General features: G+C 38.6%; 1 protein-coding gene across 2 annotated transcripts; it reads right to left on the bottom strand.

The window, feature by feature from the left end:
- Window positions 1–27: 27 nt before the first annotated feature.
- On the bottom strand, window positions 28–25,135 carry THUMPD3 (THUMP domain containing 3). 2 transcript variants are annotated; one of them, XM_032841580.1, is made up of 10 exons: window positions 25,105–25,135; window positions 23,339–23,624; window positions 22,183–22,260; window positions 12,622–13,092; window positions 10,223–10,353; window positions 7,954–8,023; window positions 4,402–4,517; window positions 1,160–1,270; window positions 495–669; window positions 28–295 (listed from the first exon to the last, which is right to left on the bottom strand). In XM_032841580.1, exons 2-10 carry the CDS (start codon window positions 23,591–23,593, stop codon window positions 146–148), a joined length of 1,557 nt encoding a protein of 518 aa, XP_032697471.1. In that variant the 5' UTR covers window positions 23,594–23,624; window positions 25,105–25,135; the 3' UTR covers window positions 28–145. The 2 variants fall into 2 exon arrangements, with proteins under 2 accessions (XP_032697471.1, XP_032697472.1); XM_032841581.1 differs by having other exon boundaries at window positions 495–618.
- Between the last annotated feature and the right edge of the window lie 216 nt (window positions 25,136–25,351).

Raw genomic sequence — 25,351 nt, 5'->3', positions numbered from 1 at the left:
ACTAACAGAGGTGAAGAGCTTTAGACCAGTTTAAACTGCAAACTGCAATTTTATTAACACTATTTTTCTTTCAAACCAAGTTCTTCATGCTGACATTCCCAGTGTTGGGAGGCACAAATACCATTAACCATCTTCATTCTTTGCATCACCAAGGAGTTCTTTCCCCATCTTGTTCTGAAGGATGAACAAAAGCTTGAGGTGTACGTTTCAGAAGATAAACTGCTGCATGAAGACCCCCTATGTTCACCCAGACAGTATGTACCTTCCGCCAAACATGTCCCATTCCAGATAATGCCTGCGTACACACAAAAAGGAAAAGTAATTAGCAGAAAATCTGTAGGCCAATCAGCAGCCTAGTTGGTAGTAAGAAACCATGGGGGAAAGGAAAACAAATCCTACTCAAACTAATATACCTTTTTAAAAAAAAAAAGTTTTAATAAATTAAAAGATCCTAAAGTTGCCACAGGGTGAATTTTTGGGCTAATTTACAGCACCTTGGTAAAGCATTTCTTGTCTTGAGTAAGTAGTGCAGCTCGGCCTGTCCCTGGTTTACAGACACGGCTCATCTCCCGTAGGCAAGCTGGATAAAGGTTCCAGTTTCTTTTTTTGGAGCCCATCCTAGAGAAGAAGATCCAGTGAATCAAACACTTAGTAGATAAACCTCTAGAACTAGAAACGAGAAGTTAAAAACTCAGTACAATAAAATGCTGATGCCTAAAAATGAGTAATCTGACTTAGAAATATGAAACAGATGAAGTGGCTACAGAAAAATTTGTTTTGACAACTATAATAATTGTATAAGTTGTCCTCTTCATGACTATAATAAACACATTACATAAACCAAACCAATGATGAGAAAACATTTATCCTGAGGATTAGAACCAAATTTTCCTCAACCTTTGGGAAGTATCTTGTAATTCATCAATGGGCCAGGAAGTGGGTTAGCCTGTGATGGTCAGGATCAAAATGTGGTTAATTAATGAGTTTTCAGAAGAAACAAAACACATGAATCCATCATATTATATAATTCTTAAGTGAAAAAGTGCTCTAAGTCTACTAAAAGAAATCGAAGATTTCTGATAGAATCTTAGAAGATAAAATGGGTACTAGTTTAACAAGTGAAGGTAAAACTCATTTTTTTTAAAAAGCCAAGTCCCACCTTTTTCCAAATGGCATGTCTGTCACAATAATGTCCACAGAGCCAGTTCTCAATGGCAGATTGCAGATATCCCACTGAACAGCATCTATGGGCAAGCTCCAGGACACTTTGCTATAGGGACAAAGTCAATGTGCTTATTATTTTGAAGTATGAAGTCTAAAAACATGAAGAAACGGTTATAAAATACAAAATGCTACTAAAATGATAGTATCTGTGACAACATTAACAATAAGCAAAATTTTTAAGCCAAAATGTAGGAAGAAAGCATAAGGTCATATGATAAAACTTGTAATGACAAAATCTGTAATGACTATTTAAAAAATGGTTAAGATTGGTTTCAAAAGATACCTGGTTTCATCTACAATTTAAGAAAACAGATCAAGGGATGAACAAGACTAACACAAAGAACTGCAAAAGATGACTGACAACAGTAATGAAGCAGTAATATTATGTAACTGAACGTAAAACATCAGTGAACACAGGAAAAAAGATTATGAAGTGACACATCTGAAGTTTGGTAGATCTTAGTAACAAGAAACATCTGCAAAATTAATAAGATAGTGATATTTGTTTTAAAATTAAACCTGTAGCACACAGAAGACTGAATAAAATATGATAAATGACAATGAATATAAATGATACAAATCCTCTTCATTAAAGCAAAGCTGCTCTATAAGAAGCAAGATACAAAAGGCAATAACATACAGGCTAAGAAAACAAATCAGGGGCCCCTGGGTGGCTCAGTGAGTTAAAGCCTTTGCCTTCGGCTCGGGTCATGATCCCAGGGTCCAGGGATTGAGCCCTGCATTGGGCTCTCTGCTCGGCAGGGAGCCTGCTTCCCCTGCTCTCTCTGCCTGCCTCTCTGCTTACTTGTGATCTCTGCCTGTCAAATAAATAAAATCTATTTTTAAAAAAAGGCAAATCAAAGACTGAGAAGAAATAGTTATTCTATTGAGAGATACTGAAGAATTTAAGAGAAAATGTGCAATAAAGGCTGTTGCTCCATAATGGGGGGGAAGCACAAATTATCAAAAATAAGCATATTAATCACATTTATAGGCACCAATAATTGCAACAAAACAAGAAGTGAAAATAAAATATTAAGAGGCTGATAAATAGTACAGGTAGAATAGACAAAAAAGGTACAGTGTGCCTGAAAAGCAAGATAAAATATACAGAAAATAGAAATAAATTGTTTAAAAATGTTTTATCAGGTTTCAAAAAAACGTAATGTACTAAGCCCCAAGAAATTTTCAATAAATATGCAACAAAATGTACCATAAAAATTCACTGTCAATAAAGCAAATTAGGGCCCCTGGGTGGCTCAGTGGGTTAAGCTGCTGCCTTCGGCTCAGGTCATGATCTCAGGGTCCTGGGATCAAGTCCTGCATCGGGCTCTCTGCTCAGCGAGGAGCCTGCTTCTCTCTCTCTCTCTCTCTCTCTCTCTGCCTGCCTCTCCATCTACTTGTGATCTCTCTGTCAAATAAATAAAATCTTTAAAAAAAAATAAAATAAAGCAAATTAAAACCTCTGAACTACTTATGTACAAAAAATTATCTAAACCCTTGCTATTCAGAGTTGGGCCATACCACAGCCCAGCAGCATGAATATCACCCATCGACTTGCTAGGAAACAAACTCCCAGGTCCCATCTGAAACCTACTGAATATGGATCTAGTTAACAGGATCCTCAGGTGACTCATATGCACATTACATTTTGAAAAGCACTGCCCTGAGCAACTAGATCAGTGAGACAAGTACACAACCAATGATTTAAAAAGAAACCAAAACAGGAAATTTTATCATTAAAGAAAAACATAGCATATAACTTAAAATTTTAAATAACAAATTTAAAAAACCTCAACAGGAAATAGGAATAAAGAAACAAGCAGTGAGCATAAAAAACACAGAACAAATAGTATATGAAACAACTAAACAAAGCACCAGTGATTCTAATAAAAAAAAAAATTAGTAAAGAGAATAACCAACATACAGACATAAAATAATATGAAGGATACCATGTATAAGTAATAAATAGGAATTTTAAATCTGCATCAATTGGATATATATTTTTTAAAACCACTGATTTCTATTTACAGATAGAAACCTCACATTAAGGGTTATGGAGACAGCTGCTTCTAGGTTTGCTAAGGCCAGTCATGGGATATAACCACTTCCCTGGGCTATGTATTCAGGATATCGAGCATCTCTACAGTTCAACAAATATAATGACCACTACCCACTCCTGCCACCTTCCAAGAAAATACAGGGTACCTTTATCCAAGGGCAATATATAAAATAAGGGCACCTAATTGTTTCACAGAAACACTTTTATGAGACCTCTGGTGAGAAGACCAAGTGACATTTCAACCAATTCTTCCAAAGACATAAAACTGAAAGAACAGTGAAAGGCTGGCACAACTTGCATCACTGAATGTAACTTGTAGTAGTGGGCTAGGTCTTAAGATACTGTAACAAAAAATTTCCCAGACACCAATGGACTTCCAGTGCACAGAAAGGATACAGGTGAAGGGGCTTAAAATATTTTGCTTGCAGGAGAGAGGATTTTGGAGGAGGAGGAGGAGTTTTGGTAGCCCTTCAAAGATCTGATGTCAAGCATCGTGTGACACAGAGCTAAGATTTTTCTTTATAGATCCAAGTGGGTCTAAAACAAATTTACAGAAGGTACAGAGAGGAATTCAGTTCATGACTAGCACTCCAAGTTGTGCAAAGCCAGAACTGACAGCCTTCAGAGACGGAGCCATTAGAGATAGTGACACAGACTGGAAGACCATTGGTCAGGATCTCCTATAGGACATTTAGGTACTGTGGATATGGCTTTCAGGTTTCTTCAACTCTTGAGACTGCTTTAGAGTGCCAAATAATAGAGGAAATTTCTACACAAATATGCAGTCATTTAAAAGACAGGAATATAAAAATCTAAAAATATTCAAAGTGGAATTTTATAAAATTAAAATGAATCAACACAGTATTTTTCCACTAAGTAAGAAAAAAGATACACAAATAAGAAAAAGGAAGACAAACACAGTTGCACTAGGTGGAGAAATTATAGTTAACATGTTCTTGTAAGTTATTTTCAATAAATGGCTTTAAAATTTAATGGAGTCTTACGGTATGTTCATTTTAGTTACAATGTCACAGTGCACTGGAGGTATTCATAATGTTAATATAAAAAGTGACCATCTAAGTCTAAGAAATGCTACAAAATCTTTTTTTTTTTACCCTTCTTTAATTTGGCTCTTGGTCAATAAAGATGAGATGTTATTTGCTGCTCTATTCACAGCCAACGGATTATTATCACCAGCAATATGATAACAGTTAGACCATTCAGTAGCCCCCTAAAAGACAACAGTATATATTAAAACCAAAGTAGCAAACTGCAAACAAAACAATACAGAACGAAAATTAAAAAACACCCCAAAACCCAGAAATGATTAAAGGGAAACTCATTTCAAATGATTGCCAATAAACTAGACAATCCAATCTAATAATCCAATGCTTTTCTAAAGTGGTAGAACGCCGCATGTTGTGAACCTTGCTATTCCCCTTGCTTGAAAAGCCCTCCTGTTCTTCACTTGCTGAATTCCTATGCATCTTTCAAGACCAAGCTCAAATGTCACACTCTCACATCAACCCCAACTCTCCAAGCTGTCTCTCATTTGCCTCCCCAACCCTATCAGTACCATTTTAAAGATGTTTTTAAATAGAAGTGTAAAGGCCCAGAAAGAAGTCTTACAAATATTTGGGGTCCCTTAACCTTCATTTCGCAGCTAATCACCGAATGAAGTTAGAAAGCTCTTTCTCTTAAAAGCCTTGTCCCCATTTTCTTGGTTGTAAAATTTGACCAATCTGAACACAAGGCTTCATTTGCCTCCCCAACAAAAGCACTTTGTACATACTGTCACTGCACTTGTTTTTTAATTATTTCTATACCTGTCTGCCTTTCAAGGAATCTCCCTAAGGACAAGTCTGATATTTTATTCAATCCCTCAGGCAGCAGTGTCTGGCACATAGTAAGCATTACAAACCTGAAATACAACCATGGTTTGAAAAACTTAACAAAATTAAAGTCACCAACCTATATCCTTTTGTCATTACAGAATTTTATATAGAAATTTTATAATATATATATTTATATATATATATTTGAAAATTTCTAAATAAAATGTAATATACACTGCATTAAGCTTCTGAATCATCACTGCTACATCCCTGAAAAGATTCTGTAATGTTAAGTCAAAATCATGTCGACAGAACATAAATACCAACGATACATGTCATTTGTGAAATGGAGGTAACACCCTACCCCAGGATGAACAATGTTCTAGATTCACAGAAGGTTTCTGATACCAAAGCAGAGGGAAATTTTGCCCTCTATTTAGGGATGAGGAACAAGTACCTCTTCCTTTGTAAACAGTAATACACTCATATCCATGAACACAAGGCTTCATTGTCTTTTCTTTTACACACATACTTGAGGGTGATCTAGAGGGAATGTAGAAGAGACCTACAGATTTTGATGAAAGCCTCTCAATTGATTCTGATTCCCCAATACTCATTTTTTTCATCTAAATCTGTTTAGATTTTCAGCCTCTGCAAGAGATGGAATTTTGTAGAACTTCCAAATTTTAAAAGAACTCAGATCACTATTTTATACTTGCATGAACAATTCTGTATACATGTCTTGTCAATTCCTTTCATAACTTCATTCATTCTGATCATGTATCATCTTAAATTTTTCTATATTAACATTCTCATGTCTACTCTTTTTTTTTTAAAGATATTTTTTATTTATTTGACAGAGAGAGAGAGAGAGAGATCACAAGTAGGCAGAGAGAGAGAGAGTGGGGGAAACAAGCTCCCTGCTGAGCAGAGAGCCCAATGCGGGGCTCGATCCCAGGACCCTGGGATCATGACCTGAGCCGAAGTCAGAGCCTTCAACCCAATGAGTCACCCAGGTGCCCCTCTCATGTCTACTCTTAAATGGAAATGCCTCAACCTTTATCCGTATCTTTTGGCGGGGCGGGGGGGGGGCTCTTCTGGACCCTCTCTAGCTCTGTTGTATATTTCTTGACATGTGGCGACTTTCCCTTCTATTTAAGACATAGGTACATCATGGTTTAATGCTTTGTTCCTTGAATTCTTAACAACTTGAGTTTTCTCTGTGGGCAGCTCTTTAGTCAGAGTAAATTTCTCTAGCTCACACTACCAGGAAACAATAGTCATCTAGACTACCAAGATTTCCTTCTAGGATTTTTAACTCCCAGATGACACATGTCATTTTCTAATTGCAGTTTGGATTATTTTTCCAATATAAATGGGTTGCTTTGGACTTGTTCATCTGTCCAGTTTCTGCCCACTCACAGAATCTGTGTATCTCCTTGCAGTTTATTCCCACTGGCTTTAAATATACTCTATATAAGAAATTACTATGTCTCATAAATTTAAGCAATTTTTTTTAATTTAAGCAATTTTTAAAAATAAATTTAAGCAATTTCAAAGAGGAGCACCCTCTTCCAAATTTTTGTTAAAATTTAGATAATACTGATTCAAGGACACTCTCCTGTTAAATGTTCTTCACTTAAGGGGCGCCTGGGTGGCTCAGTGGGCTAAAGCCTCTGCTTTTGGCTCAGGTCATGATTCCAGGGTCCTAGGATCGAGCCCCGCATTGGGCTCTCTGCTCAGCAGGGAACCTGCTTCCCTTCCTCTCTCTCTGCCTGCCTCTCTGCCTACTTGTGATCTCTATCTGTCAAATAAATAAATAAAATCTTTAAAAAAAAAAAAATGTTCTTCACTTAAAAAATGCCTTTCCATTTCCTGCTTTGCTTTAAGCAGTTTTTGAGTCCTCTGAGTATCACAGTAATTTTGAAAACTATTTAAGAGCATTTGTGTGTAACCATGTTAGACTTCCTGAAAAATCTAAGTAAGATTCGTAGGTTTTTCCATTTTAAAACTATATTTACTCCCTCCAAGCGCCTATGTGGATTAAGAAGCATAATCTCACTTTATAGAGATGGAACACCTTCTTCTAGTTTATGCTTGTGCCTTCAAGTCTACCAGCTTGTCTCTTATAGAAAAGGGACTTACTGGGGTGCCTGGGTGCTCAGTGGGTTAAGCCTCTCCCTTCAGCTCAGGTCAAATTCCTGGGATTGAGCCCTGCATCAGACTCTCTGCTCAGCAAGGAGCCTGCTTCCCCTCCCACCTGCCTGCCTCTCTCTGCCTGCTTGATTCTGTCAAATAAATAAATAAATAAAATCTTAAAAAGAAAGAAAGAAAAGAAAAGGGACTTAACAGTTTCTAACTCTTAGCCTTCGCTGTGATCCACTGAGTAACCACTACTTATAATCTACCACTTCTTAGCTAGTTGTAGTAAGTGGTTATACCCTTCACACAAAATCCCAGCTTTACTAGTGCAATTTTTTTTTTTTTTTTTTATTTTTTGGGCCGCCTGCGTGGCTCAGTCGGTTAAGTGGCTGCCTTCACCTCAGGTCTCCATCCAGGGAACATCATCAGGCTCCTTGCTCAGCGGGGAGCCAACTTCTCCCCTGCCTGCCATTCCTCCTGCTTGTGCTTGCTCTCTCTTTCACTCTCCCTTGCTCTGTCAAATAAATAAATAAAGTCTTAAAAAAAATTTTTTTTTAAACTAGTGCAATTCTTTTAAATGGGGACCACTGACCCAACGCTGATGATTTCATCATGTGTAATTTGCCCATTAGTTCTAGAATATTCTAGTTGTACCACTTGCTTATCTAAAAGGTAAAGAAACATTATTACCTCTATTGGTATTGCTCCCGTTCCACACATCGGATCAACTATTATATCAGTAGGTTGAGGAGCACAGAGCCTACAGAAGAGAAAACAGCCTATATGAAAAGACTTCAATCAATAGCTGAGGCTTTCACACACACTATTCCTGAAGCTATAAAGATCAAGGACCTATTAATGCTGACATTAAGGAACACCAATCAATATTCATTTTAAAAATCAATTTGTAATTAAGAGATTGAATCTATATCCTAGAAGTTATAAAAAAATTACATACAGCTAAAAGTACCCTCTGACCCAACCAAAATCACATTTCAGTGGCAGATGGAATTTAGCTTCCAGATCTTTCAATATATACACGTACATCTATCCATCCATGTCTTTAGAAAACACATAGTGTTACTTTGTATATAAACCTGTATTCCATAAGAAAAAAAAACTCAACTGTGTTTCAAGTAAAACATGTATTGATAAGTATCGATAATAAGTTTACTGGCAATTAGACATTTAATATTCCTTTCCTTATGAATTTAATTTTAAAGAACCTTGCCAAAATAACTGCTTTACTTTGAGCACTCAGTATTTGCCAAGTCATGGATTTAAGCTCTTTGCATGCATTATCTCATTTAATCTTTTTAACAGTTTTTCTGCGGATGACCCAAGATTTCTCAGTATTTTTCCTATAAATACCCCCTCCTATCCAATCATCAGTTTTTTGTTTTAAATCTTAAACTAGCTTACTTAGGTTTCTAATAGTTGCACCCAAAAGAACTCTCCATGTTCCTGGCTCCTACCATAATGCCTGGCAATACACAATAAATGTTTGTTAAATCAATGAAGGAAGACTGGGAGCTGTTCCTTTATCAAACGGGCCCAATATTCTATTACTGTCATTGTATGGATAGGTTCCAATTGTGCTGAACTGTAACTCCATGGATGAGTAGAGTGAAAGAGGAAGCAAAGACTGGAAGAGAAGGAAATATAATAATTAATACCAGCATATACCAGACACTATATAACCGGTATTAAGCATACAGTTCTACATTTACTCCTCACTAACAATCCTTTAAGTCTCACATCAAACCCATTTTGCAGTCTGGAGAACAGAAACCTAGAGAAGACAACTTGTCCTAGAGGTGGGAAGAAGCGCCCAATAAAAGGGTAAAGGACAAATGAGAAAGAAAGCTAGGTCTTGCGCTTGAAAAAGTGGAAAATCCTGGATGGTTCCTGAGATGCTGTGAGTACAAATTTTAAAAATATTAGTAAAAGTTCCCTGTGTTTATTTACATATTATACACATTTTTTGCCCCCCACCCCATATTATGCACATTTTAAAAATCTCTCCTTTCAGGGCACCTGGCTGGCTAAGCCAGTAAAGCATGTGACTCCTGATTTCCAGGTTGTGAGTTTGAGCCCCAAAATGGGCTTAGAGATTACTTAAAATAAATAAATAAAAATTAAAAATATAAAAATCTCTGCTTTCATCTGTGTCATGGCACAAAAATGAAACAGCAAAATTTGCTATATTTCCCAACATACGCTATATACTTTGTAAGCAGAAATGTTCAGAGGCAGATGAAAACTGTTTTCATTTTAAAATCAAGAAAATGGAGATGGTAGTCATGTGTTATTTTCAGGATTACAAAAAATCAACACTAGATACAAAAGAAACAGATGATTAGCTTTTTATCCTGTTGTTTATCCACTAAATTCCAACACAGTACTTCACAAAAAATTCAAGTGTTTTAAAGGGAAAATCCAAATCAAGGTGTCAGATTTATTTTTTAAAAAGATTTTATTTATTTGAGAGAGAGAGAGAGAGAGGAAAAGAGAGAATAAGCAGGGGGAAGGGGAGAGGGAGAGGGAGAAGCAGACTCCCTACTGAGTGGAGAGCCTGGCAAGGGGCTTGATCCCCTGACCTGAGATCATGACCTGAGCTGAAGTCAAACACTTAATAGACTGAGCCACCCAGGTGCCCTGATTTATTTATTTATTTGAGAGAGAGACAGAGAGAGAGAGCGCGCGCATGCGCGAGCAGGAAGGGCAGAGAAAGAGAGTGCAAGTGCAGGGGTGGGTGAGTGGGGGTTGGGAAGAAAGGGAAGGAGAGAGAATCCTCAAGTAGATTTTCCGCTGAGCACAGAGCCCATCATAGGGCTCGATCCCAGGACCCTGAGTTCATGACCTGAGCTGAATCAAGAGTCAGACACTTAACCAACCAAGCCACCCAGGCGCCTCCGAAAGTGTCACTTTAATCTAGATGGCAAACTCATTCTCTTACCTAAGCATCCCATAGGCAAGAGTAGATCTAAGAGTTGTAGGTCCAAAATGTGTGATATTTCTTCGGTGGAGACTCTCTTCTGTCAATGCAATGCCCACAACAATTTCATTATCATGGATGTTCAAAAGAACCTATAGAAGAAAAACAGAATAAAATAGAAGCACCTGGCTGGCTCAGTAGATAGAACACGTGACTCTCAATCTCAAGGTTATGACTTTAAGCCCCACACTGGGTATAGAGATTACTTAAAATCTTAAAAAAAGAATAAAAGTTTTAGGATTATTTACACTTCACTGTTACTAAACTTTGTTAATTAAAATTTTTTTGTCTTATCATTGAGCTATACTTTACATAAAGTGGACAAATCCCAAACATACAACATAGGGAATTTTTACTTATACACACTGTGTAACTGCCATTGAGATAAAGATATACAGTATTTCTTAAAAAAAAAAAAAAAAAGATATACAGTATTTCTAGCACAGGACAGAAGGCTCCCCGCCTTGTCCTCTGACAGTACCCACCCAAAGTAATCATTAATCTGACTACCACCAGCACAAATTAGTTTTCTTTTTTTGAACTTCATATAAATAAATCATCTAGTATGCACTCTTAAATTTTAAGGCGTTTTATTCTTTTTATTTACTGTGTTACTGTAAGCAGATATCCCCTGAATTTTTATAATATCAACATATTTTGTAGGTTTATGGCTTACACACATTTTTTTTAAATTTTAACTTTTTTGGAAAAGGTTTCAAACATATAGAAATGCTACTAGAACACTTGCATAGTAACTCCTAAATATACCCTGCATTTAGATTAACCAACTGTTGACCATGTCATACTTGCTTTATCACCTATTATTTTCTTACAGTGTTTTTAAATTTGACTCACTTAATAATGCCTATGAAATGCTTTTCTGTCCTACTGTTTTTCTAACACACGGTGAAATATAAAATATTCAAGTAACAAACATTCTCCAGTCTTCCACATAACATGATCTTAACAAGAGTACCAGCTGACACCTAGCACTTCTTATATGCAAGCCATTGTTCTCTACTTTAAATTCACTAAATTTCATATTCACATCCGCCAAGCTAGTTATCTTTTTAATTTATTTTCTTTTGTTGCAGTGTAGTTGACACACAATGTTACACTGCTTTCAGGTGAGTTAGGTATTTTTTTTTTAAGATTTTTTATTTATTTATTTGACAGAGATCACAAGTAGGCAGAGAGGCAGGCGGAGAGAGAGGCAGAAGCCGGCTCCCCGCCGAGCAGAGAGCCCGATGCGATGCGGGGCTTAATCCCAGGACTCTGGGATCATGACCTGAGCCAAAGGCAGAGGCTTAACCCACTGAGCCACCCAGGTGCCCCAGGTGAGTTAGGTATTATTATCTTCCTTTTAAAGTAAGGAAATTGAGGCAGAGACGTCCTCTTACCCAAAGTCATAGAACACTGAAGTTGGAATTTGAATCCAGGCAGTGTGGCTTCAAAAATCTGTGCTCTGAGCCCCCCTGCTAACTTCTGGACATTACTATTCTAGTTAGCCTAGTCATTCTTGTAACAGCTATTACATCGAAAAAAAAAGGAAAGGGGAATTGTTCTTCTGATTTGATATGCAAGAAAAATGTACAGAGAGAATAAGTGACTTGCCCCAGATTCAGGTGTCCCAAAAGACACAGAAAATGACTTCTTGGTGAAAATGTCAGGTGCTATGGACCTTTTAAACTGTCGAGATTTAAAGACTACTTAGCATGGTCCACACGTGAATCACCTGATTAGCAGAAGACTGAGACCAAGGAGAGTAAGAATGCAAAAAGAGGCATCTGCATTTACGGATCTAGCAGAATTTAAGAAAGGGAAGAGCTGCCTGTAGGATGAGTATTAGCAATGATGTCCTGATTTTAGGAGGTTGGCGTTTATTTTGAAAATGTACTCCACTTTTTTTCGTAGTAAAACTCTACAACCAAGACACAAAATACAAAATAACTGCTTTAATTCTGGTTGGATTTTATAATCTGAAAGTCCAAATAATGTAAAAAGTACTAGATTAAAAAACTCAAGTCTTAATATTTCCCATCTACTGAGCACTTAGTTTTCAGCAGGTTCACACCAAATATCCAAAATGTATTATGTCATTTAACTTTCAGGACATACTTAGAAGTATATGTCACTGCTGGCTCCATTTGAAACAGAGGCTCAGACAGTATCTTGTCCAAAGTTAAGCAGTTGTAGCGTCAAAATCTGAATCTAGATTTGTCTCATAGCCCATGCTCTTGTTAACCACACCCTATTAGCTCTGTGGCCACAATTTAGCTGACCATAAAACTGGTTAGGCTAAAAATGCTACCTATCTGTGATGGCCTTCTCGAATCATCATAATCAAAGCCAGTACGTACCTCCACATCAAAGTTGGTCATGTCAGCCTTCCACTTAAAGTAATCTTGAACAGCACCCCCAAAATCTCTTGCAGCCTCATTTGAGGAAAAGCAGTGTTTCTCTCCAGCCCGGTTGCATGTGACTCTAAACTTCAGCACTTTAGGATGAGTTTCTTCTTTTTCATCCTTCTCGTCTTTGGAAGATGCCAAATCATCACCTACTAATGTTGATATCTCTTCTTTGATGGCTGGATTTTCATAATAGTCTAAGATATGGGAATCTAAGGTATTATTAGTGAATCCTTTTTTATCCTCTTTCTCATCTGCTTTGTCTCCTTGTCCATTATCAACCTTTTCTCTACCTGAATTCTGATTTATCTTTTTGCGCTTTGTTTTTTTTTTCTTGAAACTGGTGTTAATTTTCCATACTTTTAAAGGGTCTGACCATGGAAGCTTCCCAGCCAGTTCTTCAAAATCCTTGAGAACTTCTTCCTATAAAGGACAGAGAATGAAATCCATACATCTCTCTCATCACCTTCACTGAATAAATCCCTACACTTTGCCTATAGACTACATTAATCATTACATTGGGGGTGGTAGAAGTACAGAAAAGAGGAAATAAGACAATGTCTACAATTAAGGAAATTAAAATTTCATTGAAATTTAAGATAAACACAAATTAAGCAACTGAAGAATAATATTAGACCTGTAGATCAGAAGTTGGGTTTTAAGATTAAAATGTAAGCAATCAGAAACTATTAAAAATGGTTACCCCTAGGGAGGGGAAGTGGGTGGATGAAAAATGGGAGGGAAATTTACCTCTCACTGACTGACTTCCTTCTGAATTTTGTGCTATGTATACATACTACTTTTAAAAGTAACTTTCTGGGGAGCCTGGGTGGCTCAGTGGGTTAAAGCCTCTGCCTTCGGCTCAGGTCATGATCCCGAGGTCCTGGGATCGAGCCCCGCATCGGGCTCTCTGCTCAGCGGGGAGCCTGCTTCTTCCTCTCTCTCTCTGCCTGCCTCTCTGTCTACTTGTGATCTCTGTCAAATAAATAAATAAAATCTTAAAATAAATAAATGAATAAAAGTAACTTTCTTTTTTAAAAGATTTTATTTGACAGAGAGATAGAAAAGTAAGCAGAGCAGCAGGCAGAAGAAGAGAGAGAAGCAGGCTTCCTTGCGGGGCTCGATCCCAGGACCCTGGAATCATGACCTGAGCCAAAGGCAGCCGCTTAACCAACTGAGCCACCCAGGCGTCCCTAAAAGTAATTTTTTTAAAAAAGTATTATTTGTTTACTTATTTTTTTTAAGTAATCTCTATACCCAACGTGGGGCTCAAACTCATGATCCACTGAATGAGCCAACCAGGTGCCCCTAAAAAACAGTATTTTTTAAAAGGAAAAAGAAACCAGAAACAGTGAAAAATGTATCTATCCAGTTTTTTTTTTTTAATGATTTTATTTATTTATCTGACTGAGAGAGACACAGCAAGAGGGAACACAAGCAGGAGGAGTGGGAGGAGAAGCAGGCTTCCCTTGGATTCAGCAGCCCCATGTGGGTCTCTATTCCAGAACCCTGGGATTATGACCTGAGCTGAAGGCAGATGCTTAACAACTGAACCACCCAGGTGCCCCTCTATCCAGTTTCTAAATAGTACCCAGAATCTTTTTAAAAAGTAAATCTGGGTGTACCTGGGTGGCTCAGTGGGTTAAGCCTCTGCCTTTGGCTCAGGTCATGATCTCTGGGTCCTGGGATCAAGCCCCGGGTCAGGCTTTCTGTTCAGCAGGGCACCTGCTTCCTCCTCTCTCTCTGCATGCCTCTCTGCATACTTGTGATTCCTCTGTCAAATAAATAAATAAATAAAATCCTTAAAAAAAAAAAAAAAAAAAAACAACAACAACAACAAAGAAGTAAATCTGATCGGGTGCCCGTGTGGCTGAGTCAGTTGAATGGCTGTCTTTGGCTCCAATCATGGTCCTGGAGTCCCAGGATCAAGTCCCACATCAGGCTCCCTGCTCAGCCAAGAGTCTGCTTCTCCTTCTGACCCATCCTCCGCTCCTGTTCTCTCTCAAATAAATAAATAAAATCTTAAAAAAAAAAAAAAATCATGCCCTCCTTTGCTTAAAGCCTCTCCACAGCTTCCCACCGCATAAAAAATCTAAATTCCTTAAATAAGCCCAACATAATCTGACCTCTGCCTATTTTGCTTATATCACTTCAGAACTGTTCTCTCTCCCTGCCTTTTTACCTCTACTTCAAAGATACTTGCTTCATATGGTCTCTGCACTGCTCCCTTCTCATTAGTAATTTAAAAGGCATATCCTCAGAGAGACCTGCTCTTCTTAAGGCAGTCCTCTCTAGTCATTCACTTCCCATTTTATTTTATAGAGCTTAGCATTATCTGAAGTTACTAGGTTTTTGTTTTGTTCACCATCAAAGCTTCTCTCAAAAGTAGGGTGGAGGGGCGCCTGGGTGGCTCAGTGGGTTAAGCTGCTGCCTTCGGCTCGGGTCATGATCTCAGGGTCCTGGGATCGAGCCTCGCGTCGGGCTCTCTGCTCAGCAGGGAGCCTGCTTTCCCCTCTCTCTCTGCCTGCCTCTCTGCCTCCTTGTGATCTCTCTCTGTCAAATAAATAAATAAAATCTTAAAAAAAAAAAAAAAAAGTAGGGTGGAAAGACCTGACATATCCTGACCACTGCTATAAGCCAAATGTCTAAACAGTGCATGGCATACAAACAGTACTCAATAAATGGCTACTGGATAATGTGATTAAATGTTAAAATGGGTGGTGCTGGGGCACCTCAGTGGCTCAGTGGGTTAAAGCCTCTGCCTTCAGCTCTGGTCATGATCTCAGGGTCTTGGATTCGAGCCCCCATCCGGTTCCCTGCTCAGCAGGAAGCCTGCTTCCTCCTTGCTCACTGCCTACTTGTGACCTCTGTCTGTCAAATAAATAAATAAATAAATAATCTTCAAGGGGGGAAAAAAAAGGGTGGTGCAGAGCCATGCTGTCCCATTCAGGAGCCACTGGCTACATGTAGCTATTGAATGTAAAATAAGGGGACCTGGGTGGCTCAGTCATGAAGTGTTTGCCTTCAGCTCAGGTCGTGATCCCAGGGCCCTGGGTTTGAGCCATGGGTGGGGCTCCTGGCTCAATGGGAAGCCTGCTTTTCCCTCTCCCTCTGTCCCTCTCCCCTGTTTGTACACACGTTCTCTCTCTCGAATAAATACCAATCTTTAAAAATAAAAGAATAAAAATAATTTTTAAAAAATAATGTAAAATGATTTATAATGAAAAGCTCAGGGGCACCTGGCTGGTTCAGGTGGTAGGACATGTGACTCTTGATCTCTGGGTCATAAATGAGTTCAAGCTGCACACTGAGCATAGAGCTTATTTAAAACAAAAACACAAACACAAACAAACAAACAAAAACAAAAGCAAAAAAACCCCACCTCAGTTTCTCGATCACTTGAGCCACATTCACATGCTGACGCCTAGTGGTTACTATACTGGACAGTGCAGACCTAAAACATTCCAGTAAAAGAGTTCTATTGCAGAGTGCTGGTATAGACAGTATATGCCACTGATGATCAAAGTAGAAAGATAATCAGTGTTCACTGATGAAACTGAGACTTGAAATGGCGAACAGTGAAGGTTCTGATAGTAACTGAAACCTGATGAATGATGGTAAATTTCAGGTTTGGCAATTCTATCTACAATTATTTCCCTTTTATAAAGGACATCTACAGGACTTGGAGGGGGTTTTTTTGTGGTTTTTTTTTTTTAAGATTTTATTTATTTATTAGACAGACAGAATCACAAGTAGTCAGAGAGGCAGGCAGAGAGAAAGAGGAGGAAGCAGGCTCCCCGAGGAGCAGAGAGCCCGATGCGGGGCTTGATCCCAGGACCCCGGGATCATGACCTGAGCGGAAGGCAGAGGCTTTAACCCACTGAGCCACCCAGGTGCCCCAGGACTTGGAGGTTTGATATCATGGAGAACACTCAGTCCCTTTCTCTCCAGACACCATTCTAAACACTACCACCAAACAGAAATACCTCCTTTATCTTAACAGAATCTACACGATACCTAAAACCTTGAACCATAACATAACAATCTAACCTAAGAATTCCCAAGTGCAGTGAGGGTCAAAGAGAGGTGCAGGAAGACACCAGAGGGAGAATGCCCATAGATTTCAGATAAAGATTACAGCAGTCTGAAAAGCTGTAGCAAATAAACTGTTCTTTGGAATAGCAGAGAAGTATGTATACCAACAGAAGGAGCTTCCCTAGACTTCGGTTTGTACCAAGAACAAGCAAGGGAGAAAATGGAGGCTAAACAAAGAATCTTACAGACACGCTCTATTTGTCGTGTTGATAAGGCAGAGCTGCTGAGAGATGTTTTACATTGTAAATAACCCCTAAGCTGCTGATCTCTTCAGGCTAGAGAGAAGTACTGGTTAAAAGAATTTTTGCAATAATATGGAAATTGTACCTCAATAAAGCTATTTAAAAAAAGACGGAAGAGAGACCTCATTCACCTACAACCCTTTGTCAGAAGGAACTTAACAGCAAAGCAGGGGAATTTCTTGCTGGCCTGAATAGTTCCTGGTTTCTCCCACAGGAGCCTCCTATCAATAGCAGGTCCAGGAGGAACTTCCTCATTCACAGCTGAGCAATCATCAAAAGTTATCAGCATGCAATTTATATGAACATAAGAAAGGACAAAGGAGGAAAGGAACAGAAAAACAAAGAGCAGACAAAAAACAGTGACCAGAAAGCGCCACAGAGCAGTTGAAAACTGATCAAACATATTGACATGACAGAAAAAAAATGGAATGAGGAAATACCTTGGTAAAATAAGAGCTCCAAGCAGAGATATAAAAGCAGAAAGAAGATGAAGTAAGCCACCATAAAAAGATGAAACAGGAGCTTGTAGAGTTCAAAGAATCAAGTGGAATAAAAAAATAAAACTCCTGCAAAAATAAAGACCATACTGAAAGCACCACATACAAAAGACACTGCTGAAAACACAAGGATGTGGAGAAAGGTTAAGAAAATACAATGGAAGCGGGCAAAAAGTAAAAAAAAGATTAAAGAAAATCTTAAAACATGAAAGAAAGTCAAGAGATTCTACAAATGTGTAACTGATTTATCTGCAAAGAAAAGATCTGAGATAATGAAAAAAAAAAACTTAGGGGTACCTGGCTGGCTTAGCTGGTAGAGCATGCAACTCTTGATCTCAAGGTTGTGAGTTTAAGCCCCACACTGGGTGTAAAGCTTACTTAATAAAAAAAATAATAATTCAAGAAAAATTTCAATAAATGGATGTGGATATGAACTCTTCTATAAACTGACATGTCTTGACAAGGAATTATTGACAATGAGACACAACCTGATCAACTTGTAAAACTTCAGAGATTAAAAATAAAATCTGGACATGATGCAAAAATATAAAGAAAGCAACAAGTAAGGGGGAAAAAACCAAGATGGCTTCAGAATTTTCCATGGCAATTTTTTTTTTTTTAAGATTTTATTTATTTATTTGACAGACAGAGATCACAAGTAGGCAGAGAGGCAGGCGGTGGGGGACGGGGGGTGGGGGGCAGTGTTGCAGGAAGCAGGCTCCCCGCTGAGCAGAGAGCCTGACGCAGGGCTCGATCCCAGGACCCTGGAATCATGACCTGAGCCGAAGGCAAAGGCTTTAAACCACGGAGCCACCCAGGCACCCCTATGGCAACATTTAATGCTAGAAGATAAAGAATACTGCCTACAATATTTTCCAGGAAGAAAAGCATGACTCCAAATTTTATACTTAAAGCTATTCATCAAGCATAAAGCTGAAAAAGAATCATTTCTGAACTAATGCCATTTAAGAGATAAAAACAAAACAAAACATAATAGGGGTGGGTGCCTGGTGGCTCAGAGGTTGGGCCTCTGCCTTCGCTCGGGTGGTGGTCTCCAGGTCCTGAGATCTAGCCCGGTATCTAGCCCGGTATCATGGGTTCTCTGCTCAGCGGGGAGCCTGCTTCCCCCTCTCTCTCTGCCTGACTCTCTGCCTACTTGCGATCTCTCTCTGTCAAGTAAATGAATAAAATCTTTAAATTAAAAAAAAGAAAGAAAGAAAACGGATTATTAGTACAGGCAGAATCTGTCATTTGTAAATATCACAAATTGGATTTTAGTTAGAGGAGGAAGGAAAGAAAAGATGCTGACATCTTCCTCTGTAAAGAGATTAAAGGATAGACGTTAAAGCTGCTAAGCAAATATATTTAAAAGAACCGGGGTTGGGGCACCTCAGTGGCTCATTTGGTTAAGCTTCTGACTCTTGATTTCATCTCAGGGTCATGAGTTGAAGCCCCATGTTGGGCTCCATGCTGGGTGTGGAGCCTACTTAAAAAAAAAAAAATAATAAATAAATTTTTAAAAGCACAGGGGTCAACACTAAGAAAAAAATAAAACTGGAGGGTGAAAAGGAAGGAGGGGAGATGTGGAAAATATGCCAACTTCATCACTGCTCTTAGTAGGGATTAAAAAAATACTAAACAGTAGTTTAAGTTGTAGTTATAGTAACAGCTAGAAACCTTACAGCCGGATTTCAGCACCAAACAAAACAAAAACGAAAACAAAACCTTCCAAACTAGTATAAAACAATCTGTAAAAATGCAAAGAAAACACATAGAGAAACTTAAAATAAGAAAAAGCAGAATGTGTGTAACATAAATGTGACAGAACCAAGACTAAACATTTCTGACTTAGCAATAAGTACTGGTAAGATTAACTACCTTTTTAAACAGAAAAATGACCCACAGATTGAATAGATATATGGATATATAAAGGATATCTGCTGAACCACTGTAAGAGCAAGAGTATGAAAAACCCTAAAGTCCTAAATGAGAATGTTACATTATGATGTAGTGAAATCCAACATGACATTGGCATGATCTTCAAGATATAGGAGAAAAGGCAGAGCACAAAACAGTATGTATGGCTTGCTTTAATTTGTCTAAGTACATAAAATGCACATATTTATAAAATATCTCTAGAGGGATAGCCAAGAAATTGGTGGTAGAAGTTGTTGCCTCCAGGGAGGGAACTGGATGGTTTGGAGATAGAGGAACAAACACTTTTCACTGCATTATCCTTTGGATCTTTATAATTTTGCTCGAAGTACATGTATTACCCAGTTTTAAAAACAACCCATATAAAGCATAGATATTACCTTTTTTTAAAATAGGTTAATCAATTCATGATACCTGAATATCTCTCTATAGACCAATAAGAATACTAGTTAACATGCTACTTATAAGATATGGGAAAGTATAATGCCACAAACAATGAAATTGGTGGGCAACAGAAAGCAAGAAGCAAATATTTAAAAACAAGGGTATGGGAAAAAACAAGAACAACAACAACAAAATCAAAAACCACACACACACACGAAAAAATAAAAACAAGAGTATGGGGATACGTTGCAATTTACATAAAGGGAAAGGCTTAACAATATTTCATGGTCTCATACATGCCCTTGCACAGATCTGAAAATCTACCTTAATCCTTGCTGTTCTTCTTTTGGGACTTCCACCAGCAAACTCTTTTGCAGTTATTTACAAAGCAATTCTGAAAAGCTGGCTCATGTAGAACCATTACATAGTATCAAATTCACCTCCAAGTGGAGCTCAAAACCATCCAAAATAATTCAAACTCTAAGATGCCAAAACATAGGAATTTAAGAAAATATTAACAAGGGCCAGAATTTAAGATGGAACTTTACAGGGTTTTTATTTTTTTTTATAGTTTTTAAAAATGCCCATTAGCATTTACTCATGTATAGAATTGGCTATTAAAATTTCCAAATACTAAACAGCAAAAATTTTCAGTAGCCTTCCTGTTATGTTCCAGTTTTACTGATATGATTCAGTTGACAATGATTATCAGAAGTCTGAAGGATTATAATGCTAGTATTGAAAGTTACATTTTTAATTAATACAATTTTAATCTATTTTTAGCCTGAATTCTTTTAGGTCGGGTTTTATTTTTTCTAGACTGGCGGGTTCATATCACTTCGATTGGTTACTGAATAATGCTTTGGAAATCAACCTGTTGCCAGTAAATAAAAACTAGAGAACTAGGCAGTATATCATAGATTTTAAAAATACACTGTTTCTAATATAGGCAATAAACCACAGAAAGAAAGTTTTCAAGCATCTGATTCTGGAAATCTGGCCAAAAAATAATGTGGAGAAATACTAAGGCCTTACTGCAATCTATATTTCAATCTTCAACTTAGTTAGCATATCAATATTTAGGAATCAGATGCTAAATACAAATTGGAAACAGAGCCATTGTCTTAAAAAGTGAAGGAGTTTTTAGATATTATTTTAGTTTTATTTTTTAAAAAAATGAAGTTAGAGAAGAAAGCAGGGCAAAAGCAGAACTGTGAGAGAAGTGTTATATGTAGATGATTCAGTCACTTAATCTTTGATTCATAGTCTGGAAGCAATTCTATTTGAAACCGTATATATAAGCAAAACTAATCTAAAGTATATACCTTTTTGTAATAAAATCAAACTATTTTGTTTCTTATACAATTTGATATTTTACTATATTGACTTTTGTTAACTTATTTTTTGTTATTCTTTCATCTTTTACAAAAGAGATGTAACTGACATACAACATTATTTTAGTTGCAGGTGTACAACATGATGATTTAGTATTTGTATATATTGCAAAATGACCACCACAATGTCTAGTAAACATCTACCACCCTACACAGTTATAAAAATTTATCATGTGATGAAATCTTTTAACATCTACTCTATTAGCAACGTGCAAATATGCAGAACAGTATCATTATTATAGTCATCATGCTATACATTACATCCCCAGGACTTACTTATTATATAGTTTTAAGTTTGTACCTTTTGACCCTCTCCCATCTGTTTTGCCCACTACTCACAATACTGATTTAAAAAAAAAAAACAACTCTTGGCTGGGGTGCCTGGGCGGCTATCAGTGAAGCATCCAACTTGATTTCAGCTGGGGTCATGATCTGAGGATTATGGGATCAGGCCCCACATGGGACTTTGTGCTCAGCGGGGAGTTGGCTTGAGGTTCTCTCCCTCCCTCTCCCTCTGTCCCTCCTCCCCCACTCTCTACCCCCTCTCAAATAAATCTTTAAAAAAATAAAATATAGGGACGCCTGGGTGGCTCAGTTGGTTGGACAACTGCCTTCGGCTCAGGTCATGATCCCGGGGTCCCGGGATCGAGTCCCACATTGGGCTCCCAGCTCCATGGGGAGTCTGCTTCTCCCTCTGACCTTCTCCTCGCTCATGCTCTCTCTCACTGTCTCTCTCTCAAATAAATAAATAAAATCTTAAAGAAAATAAAAATAAAAATAAAAAATAAATAAAATATAAAAACTTTTAGAATGAGCAGTCACAAATTTCTCATTTTTATATAAAATCCTCCCAGTATTCTATAATATATATGCAGTAGTAATGCTAAATGATAGAATGCAAAATGTGGGAATAATCTCTTTGGGGAAGAAGGCTGAAAGTCAGCTACTATGTTTGGGAAAACTCACCTTTGTTTCTTTGAACTGGTAATCTTTAAACTCCTTAACAACCACAAATAAGTTATCAACTGATCTCAGACAATGAACCTGGAGAAGGGGAAAAAAATGTTAGAAACAAAGTCCTAAAAAAGCTTTTGAATCACATGAAATATCAACACTTAAATATAAAAAATTAGGTAAAACATTTTAAGAAGCTAATACCTATAATGTGTAGTTTAAATTTTTCCCATCTCCCCAGTCTCCCATGCTTTTGGTTACCCATTAGCTTCTATTCCCCTACAGAAATGTAAGAAGGAAGACGGTAGGATAGCTTGAAGGGCTACCAGGGAAACACAGGTTTAGGGGAGAAAGGAAGATAAATAAAGACAAGTGGTGCTTTATCATATTTCCCTCATGGCTCCCTAGGGTACACTGTAGAGTGCAGTGGTTAAGAGCACAGGGTTTGAGGTCCAGCTGTGCTTACTAGCTGAGCAACCCTGCGGAAGTTACTTATTCCTAAGCCTAATAATTAATGAGAATAAAAGCTCTATCTTCACAAAGCAGCTGAGGTTATTAACTAAGATACTGGGTGGAAAACATTTGCTTGCCAATTCATCCCCCAAATATTTACTGGGTGTCTACTATATGCCAGACACTAAGAAACTGGGAGGTATCAGCCCAAGAAACCCCAAAGAATTCCTGCTCCCATGATGCTTATGTGGTAATGAGATATTAGTTAGCTTTTATTCAAGTGGGATGGCAGTTTGCTGAGCACTTTTCCCTTTCAGTGGTTCCTAATTACTTCTGAGCAAGAATTTCCTTGACATATACTAAAAGAAAAATCTCTCCTTTATGCTTCACCACCAAAGTCTAAACTTCAGTTAGATGTTAAAGTAAATAAATTCAAGGAAATCTGATATTCAGAATTTCTTCAAAAGTCACATAGGATTCTTTCTGGTGAAATTCATTCTCAGGAAATATTAGGATCACTTCTAAAACCACAGAAAACCTACTAGTCAAACTTACAGATCAGTACTGAATGGAAAATGCAGTAATACTTTAAAAATCACCAAATGTGAGGCAGAGCAAAGAAAAGCAAAAAGGATTCAAGAGGGATCAGTAAGGCAGAAAATAATTGTAAAATGACCTTTCTAGAAAACTATTTTAAATATTGCTTCATTCAAACCTGAGCCAGACTTTCCACTGAAATGTCAAAATATATCTTGCCCCGGTCTCTGCTGATTTTGCATGATGACCCCAATTTCTCTCTCACTTCATCTGCAGCTGTTTGCTCAAAACCAGTAGGTACAGTGGCTCCAATAGTGACTTGGAGGTGCTCAGACTCACTTCTGGGACCACTTTCTGTCACTTGTATAGCTCTCCAGTTCTCATGAAGGTTCACATCCATAAGCTGCTTAGTGGCTTCTTGAACATCAGACATGTTGGCAGTGCTTCAAAGATGCCTACAGTCCCCTTAAAAGCAGTACAGAAAAGAAAAAGAGATAATGCCTAAACATTATCACCTCATATTTCAACTATAATTAAAAAACACCTACTTTCTGGGCACCTGGGTGGCTCAGTGGGTTGGGCGCCTGCCTTCAGCTTGAGTCATGATCCCAGGGTCCTGGGATCGAGCCCCTCATTGGGCTCCCTGTTCCCAGGGAGTCTGCTTCTCCCTCTGCCCCTCCTCACTGCTCATTCGTACTTTCTCTCTCTCAAATAAATAAATAAAATCTTTAAAAAACAAAACAAAAACAAAAAACAAAACACCTGCTTTTGAGGGCTATTAGAATAACAAGGCAACACAACCACACAGCCATATGCAGTCAACACCCGTCAATCAATATTCACTGACGATGAAAGGATTGAAGAACATGGGCACAGAGGACCAGATGTAAAAACTGTGATATTATTTAAAAAGCAACATAGATGCTAAGGAAGAAAAGGAGACAGAGAAGTAGTATTTTCACAGCATGCTATGTCTGGTTTGGGACCACCTGTGTTGATAACAGCCACCTCACAGAGTTAATTCCCCAAAAGAGGCTGCAAGAACACACTCAAATACGTTTCTACATCCAGCCCTTTTTCAGTTAGTAGTTAAGAACTACTACCGGGCTTTGGAACCACAGACATGCGTCTGAATTCTTGCCCTCACCATTCACAGGATGAATGGCCCAAAACAAGTTCATTCTCCTATGCATCAATTTCCTCATCTGTAAAAACGAGAATTAATACCTCTCTTCTAGAGTTGTTGGGAGACTTGAGAAGCGCATACTGCCAGGCCCATGATTAAAACTTTCTAAGCGAGTATCTTCTTCCTTGGAAATGGACAGTGAATCATGCATTTAAAAAAGATTTACATCCACGATCTAATCTGGGAACCATGGAGTGGCAACGGTATTGTGAAATATCTGTTAACAGTGAGCCAAATTTCCTGTCTATAAGCGCGGGGTGGGGACGGCAGCGGAATTTACAGAGGTGGGTAGTGGGGATCAACAGCGCTCACTAGATTTCAAAGGTTGTGTGACCCAGAACAACACAAGCAGGCAGAGCACCTACACTGTTCTTGCTCTGTGACCGGGCAGGCGACAGTGTATATAACACTAATAAAAGTCAGTTCCAGCCCCGAAGGAGCTCATAATCCCCGTGAATACGACTTCCATCTCCTAAATAAAGCAGCTTGAGCCCACGAAAGTCATATCCCGCCCAGGGTCAGAGAGAGCCGATCAGTGGCGCAGGCTGGAATGTGTCTCTCGACTCACACCCTCCGCCCCAGAGACAGGAATCCCAGGGTGCGGGTGAAGGCCTAGAAGAAGCAACCAAAAAAGCTCCGCAACAGGTTCGGGCTAAAGTCCAGTTCGGTGTTGGCCAGGGTCGTAAGACAAAGGTCGTCCCTCCCTCCCGATGGACAGCGGCGCCACACCCAGCCACTCCCACCCGCCGCCCGGTTACCGGCCACCAGCGCAGACCCTTCTCGCTCCGGAACCCCGCCAGGCCCAGCGCGCTGAGGTCACGCCGCCGGAAGCCGCCTCAACTTCCCCGGAAACGGAAGTTAGGCTGCGCGGTCCCAGATGCTCAGATCTGGGGAAGGGCGCTCGCGAAAGGTCAGGGAGAGAAGAACATGCGCATTACGGTTTGTGCTCGGTGGCGCCGCTTGTGGGGTAGTCGGCCGTAGCAGCTGGGGCTAGGCTCGTCTGCA

Source organism: Lontra canadensis, unplaced genomic scaffold (assembly GCF_010015895.1).
Source record: "Lontra canadensis isolate GAN:19392208 unplaced genomic scaffold, GSC_riverotter_1.0 scaffold124, whole genome shotgun sequence".
Taxonomy (NCBI): Eukaryota; Metazoa; Chordata; class Mammalia; order Carnivora; family Mustelidae; genus Lontra; species Lontra canadensis.
Note: the sequence above shows the minus strand (reverse complement) of the source record. Positions and strands in the feature narration are given on the sequence as shown.

Bases quoted from the DNA above. Each gene is read 5' to 3' on its own strand.
- THUMPD3 (XM_032841580.1), bottom strand. From the start codon at position 23,593: ATGTCTGATGTTCAAGAAGCCACTAAGCAGCTTATGGATGTGAACCTT. The intron at 10,354-12,621 runs GTACGTACTGGC...TTTCTTCTATAG, and splicing joins TGACCAACTTTGATGTGGAG to GTTCTTTTGAACATCCATGA. The intron at 670-1,159 runs GTGGGACTTGGC...TCTCGTTTCTAG, and splicing joins GACATGCCATTTGGAAAAAG to TTCTAGAGGTTTATCTACTA.